The 5307-nt window shown below is 29.9% G+C and overlaps 1 protein-coding gene across 3 annotated transcripts; it reads right to left on the bottom strand.

Annotated features, from left to right (window-relative positions):
• On the bottom strand, positions 1–2491 carry LOC126680283 (protein PARTING DANCERS). Of its 3 annotated transcripts, XM_050375383.2 has the most exons (9): positions 2319–2491; positions 2029–2159; positions 1745–1839; positions 1358–1453; positions 1169–1263; positions 943–983; positions 770–853; positions 499–602; positions 1–316 (listed from the first exon to the last, which is right to left on the bottom strand). In XM_050375383.2, the coding sequence occupies exons 1-9, from the start codon at positions 2380–2382 to the stop codon at positions 283–285; spliced, it is 744 nt and encodes a 247-aa protein (XP_050231340.1). In that variant the 5' UTR covers positions 2383–2491; the 3' UTR covers positions 1–282. The 3 variants fall into 3 exon arrangements, with proteins under 3 accessions (XP_050231340.1, XP_050231338.1, XP_050231339.1); XM_050375381.1 differs by having other exon boundaries at positions 1–602; positions 2319–2490; XM_050375382.1 differs by having other exon boundaries at positions 1–602; positions 2029–2153; positions 2319–2490.
• Positions 2492–5307: the final 2816 nt, after the last annotated feature.

Below are 5307 nucleotides of genomic sequence, written 5' to 3'. Positions count from 1 at the left end.
TACTAAAAATTAAAAGTAGATTGAAAATTAAGGAGTGAAACTGTTTATGTACAAATATATGAGCTAATCCTTTTCACAGTATGAGCTGTTCAAAATAGCAGCAACACCTAAGCCAACAACAAAGCAGCAGTGGAGGCCAAGTATTGGGATTTAAGAACTGGGAATCCTAAAAGCTGTAGAGCTAATCCGCGTTAAGAAAGGATGGCCGAGGAACAACAGATGCCTATAGTGTAGCTAAATATGCTCAGAAATGGATCCATACAAGGACAATAGTTGGCAGTTTCACTCCATAGTGGAAGAAATCCAACACATCTGCCTACAAAACATTAAATCATATGATATAGTTCAATGAATACAACAATTTGGATTTTGGAGTTTATAGCAGCTGGGCACTTGACAAGCACCAAAAGCATAATCCTAAATTGTTGCAGCAAAAGCATATGAATTCTCAGTCAATTGATTTTTGAAGAGAGGTAAAACTTTGGATCTCTGAAAAACCTGGTTATAGTTTCTGCCTTATCTGCAGAAAGATCAGTGTTCTCCAGGATATGCTCTTTTGATGCCTTGGCAATTGCTTCAATTGACCCAATGGCTTGATTCAGCTGAAAGGGATCAAAGTTAAACATGATCGTAAACTATCATTCTTTCAAACTGCAACCACTTTCTTTTTCATCAGAGAAATACCGTCTGACAATTGCACGGCAAAACTGTATAGTTCACAGCTGCTAACTAATCAAGAAGAAAATATTGCACTAAGACAGATTCATACCGAATTTGCATCATGATTATCAATGCCTGGTATGGCAGTCACCACTCTAAGGTAGATTTCCATCCCTTGCACAGCTTGTTTTCTCTTCACATACAAGAATGATAAAAAGAAAGGAATGAAATAATTATGGAAGACATATAATAGTGCTAGCAGAACAAACTTTAGCAACTAACCTCAACCTTCAGCTTTGACATAACATCCTGCCTTTTGCAAGCTGCAGCAGACAAACACATCAGTGAGCTGCTAATTTGCAAGGAAGAATGCATCTAACAAAAGCTTGTATGCCCATCATTTCCCAAAAGAAGTTTCAAAAACGAAAGAATTCATCATTTTGTTTGAATTCTCATGTTTGGGAAGCACATAGTTGCTTCCAAATGGTTATATATTATATGTTTTTACCGCCACGGGATAGAGCAATCTTAACGATCTTCTCAAAACCCATCTCTTTATCCAGAACAGGCACAAAAGTAGGCCTCCCAAACGTCATTCCATGCCTTGAAAACAAAAAAAACAAAATCCCTATTAATTCTTCAATAAACTCAATATTTTATCATCAGAACAACAATTAATCTTAAAATAATAGCTCACTTGAAGTAAGCGCGAACAAATGAATCATTTTGCTGCTTAGTTGGAAGGCAAACCACAACGTACAGATTAGCAAACTGCCCCTTCAGCTTCTGAACTCTGCAATTATAAGTATACATATATGAGATAACCAAGGTACAAATTAAGAGACACTTATTCCCATACAATCTATTGCAGGAAAAGGATAATCTGAAGCTTCATTTGTCAGCAATATTCTTTCCGGAAAATGGTAAATCAATTCGAGAAATTTCTCAAGCAATAATCAACTAGTTCCTACTTGTTTATCGTTGAACTGGGATCAATATAAAAGTTTTTCTATGCATAATCAAATGATACCAAATAAACATTACGCCTATTTCATAGAAAAGGAGGAACAAAATAAAAACTTACCTGGTAAAGATCGACATGACATTTTCACACTCCCAGTCCCAATTGGTAACAAATATGAATGCAACTGACAAGCCTCCACAGTTAAAGATGCAGTCCTATTTTTACACAAAGATGGAATTGAACAAAATTGAGATAAAACTATTACCTAGATTGAATAAGGACACAGGAAACAGTGTTATTTTAAGTTATTTTTTTAATTTAAAAATGAATTTTCGTGTCCGAAACATCCAATGTCCGACATGTTAATTGAATGAAGTGTCGGTGCTATATAGACTATTACTTACCGGGGAAATGGGAACAAAATTGAGACGGAAGGAATTAGAAGACAAAAAAGAGGAAATGAAATTGATGAACGATGGATTTTGTTCTTCTTTCCATTTGTTACTCATCATGCATATGCCTGCATTTCCTGTAACTTCCATTCATTCAATAAAATCAAAATTTAACCTAAATTAAAGTATTTATCAGCGGAACAAATAATTCAATTTCAGAACAACAGACGTAAAATGAAAATACTGAACTCCAACTAATTTCGCTATTGAGATTAAGGAAAAGGAAAGTATGAATTGGATACCTGAGTTTGAAGAGAAGATCGATGCATTACGAGTAGTTAGATCGGAATTAATTGAATTCGCCATTAGCGGATAGGTTTAGCTTCTCAGAAAGTGAAAATAGCAGGAGGAAATATATGGAGAAAAGCGGGAAGGCACCCTGAATTTCAAAACAATGATGGAAAAAGAGGAAAAAGTAAACGATACAAATGAATTTAAATTTTTATTATTTTTATAAGGGGTATTCCTATTAAATAGCACCACTTTTAGCATTTTTTGCGATTTAGGTCACTATTACAAATTGTCTCAATTGTTAGCACAAGCTTTTCAATTTTTTTAATTATTAGCACAGGTCCCAATTCCGGCATCTGAAATCCCACGTGGCTCGCCGGATTGCCTCGTCAGCGCCAGTGTGGCCTCTTTATGCGACGTCGTTTTGGATTATTCCTACCAAATAACACGAACTACCATTTTGTCTCAAATATTAGCACAACTTTTTAAATATTTTTAAATTTTAGCCTAAAATCTGTTTTCGGCTATTGGAATTCAATGTGCACATTTAAGAATAACTAGTGTCGTTTCATGTGTTTCACACTTGGTTCGCAGTGTGACTCGTCAAACTATTAAATAATATTTAAAATAATAGTTAATTAGGAATAGTTTATCTTATATAATACTTTGGATGATTAATTTAATAGTTTAACATTTTTAATTGATAATAAAATTTTATAATTATATATAAATAATTTAAATAAAAAAATCAAATAATAATTAAAATATTAATTTATTAAAAATAGTTTACCTTATTTAGAATTTTATATGATTTACATATAATTAAAATAATAATTGTTAAATATTTATAATAGTTTATTTTAATCAGTACTCTAAACAATTTTCTTAATATAGTAGTTTAATTTAATTAGTAATCTAAATTAGTAATTTATTTTAGTTAGTACTCTTTTTCTAATAATTATCTCAATAGTTTTGAATTAATAATTATATTTTATAAAGTGAAGAGGATAATAACGTAAATGTGCCTGTCCCCCTGCACCCGTGGTTTTATATATAATACTAGCGTTTTTTCACGTGTACAAATGTGAGCGACAATTACATGATCCGTTATTTAAATTTTAAATTAATTAAAATATTAAATAATATTTTATTTGTAAATATATAATTATTTTTATTTAAATAGAAACTATACCACGTTTGACGTTTGTGATATTAATTAATAGGACCCGTTATATATAATATTAATTTATTATTATCACATGCTACGCACATGAGCGACATTTATATGTCTCGTTATATGTATTAATGTTAATTAAGATATTTACATGAACCGTTATTTAACTTTAAAATTAATCAAAATATGAAATATAATACTTTGTCTTTAAATAAATTATTTTTATTTATAATTAAAATTAATTAAAATATCAAAATATAATATTCATTTCTAAATAGTAATTGTTTGCATGAGAGCGACATTTACATAAGTTAAATATATTTATATCAATTAAATTAATTTGTTGCACTTATATGACCCATTATTAAGATGAAATAGACGCTATTAACACAAATACTAATTTATTGTACTTATATGGCTTGACAGTTGATTACATATATAGCATTCTGTAGTTGTGGGTAACAGTTGATAGCATACATAGCATTTTGTAACAGTTAATAGTAACATAGCATACATAACTTTTAGAGTTTGTGAATTTATGGTTGTAATTTTTGGGTTGTAAATTTGTGACGTAGGGTTGGTTGTGATTCCAATGGCCGAAAACAGATTTTAGGCTAATATTTAAAAATATTTAAAAGGCTGTGCTAATATTTGAGAAAAAATGGTAGTTCGTGTTATTTGATAGAAATAATCCAAAACGACGTCGCATAAAAAGGCCACGCTGGCGCTGACGAGGCAATCCGGCGAGCCACGTGGAATTTCAGATGCCGGAATTGGGACCTGGGCTAATAATTAAAAAGATTGAAAAGTTTGGGCTAACAATTGAGACAATTTGTAGTAGTGGCTTAAATCACAAAAAACGCTAAAGGTGGTGCTATTTAATAGGAATACCCCTTTTTATAATTATAATTATTTGTTAAAATTAATAACTTATATAATTTAGTGTCTTATTTAATGGGTTAATTCCTAAAAAAATCACGAACTTTACACGAAGTTTCATTTTAATCATGAACTTTAAAAGTTGTCATTTAAAGGCACGAACTTTCATTTTGTTTCAAATCTATCGCCAAAGTAAAATCCGATGTATTTTATCGAACAAAAAATTCCTAATCCTATATACTCTAACTAAAAGATAATAAGATTTAATGTCGATTTATAATTTGGGTTTTTCATTAATGGTTTATTTAAGAATTTAGTCAACAAAAATACACTGAAATGATAGATTTGAAACAAAATAAAAGTTTGTGCATTTAAATGACAACTTTTAAAGGTCATGATTAAAATGAAACTTCGTGTAAAGTTCGTGATTTTTTTAGAAATTAACCCTTATTTAATTGATGTATTATTGACTAATTAATATATTATTATTATTTATCTTTTAAATACCAAATATTTTTATAGCTGCATTAAATTTTAATAAAAACCATTACTATAATTTTATATTTTATTTGTTATTATTTTAAAGGGTGTTTGATAACTCATCTTAATGCATCAGTTAATAATTTATTAAGCACTTAACTATATTAAGTTGGTATGATTATTCAGAATAAGTTTTGCTTTTTTAATTAAATTACATACATTTAATTTTTCCACAAGCTAGTTTCCAATAAAAATATACGAAAAAAAAAACTACGAGCTAGTTCGCAGATTCTTAATCGAGCTTCTGTATACGAAGCGGTTCATAAACCCTGTATCAATCTCATATACGAGCCTATTCACAAATTTTAAATTGAGCTTATAAACGAACTCGTTCATGAACAATTAAACAAACTCATATATGAGTTGTTCGTGAACATAAACAAATTGAACATCGTTACGTTCATTTT

This window comes from Mercurialis annua, linkage group LG5, assembly GCF_937616625.2.
Source record: "Mercurialis annua linkage group LG5, ddMerAnnu1.2, whole genome shotgun sequence".
NCBI classification, from domain to species: Eukaryota; Viridiplantae; Streptophyta; class Magnoliopsida; order Malpighiales; family Euphorbiaceae; genus Mercurialis; species Mercurialis annua.
Note: the sequence above shows the minus strand (reverse complement) of the source record. Positions and strands in the feature narration are given on the sequence as shown.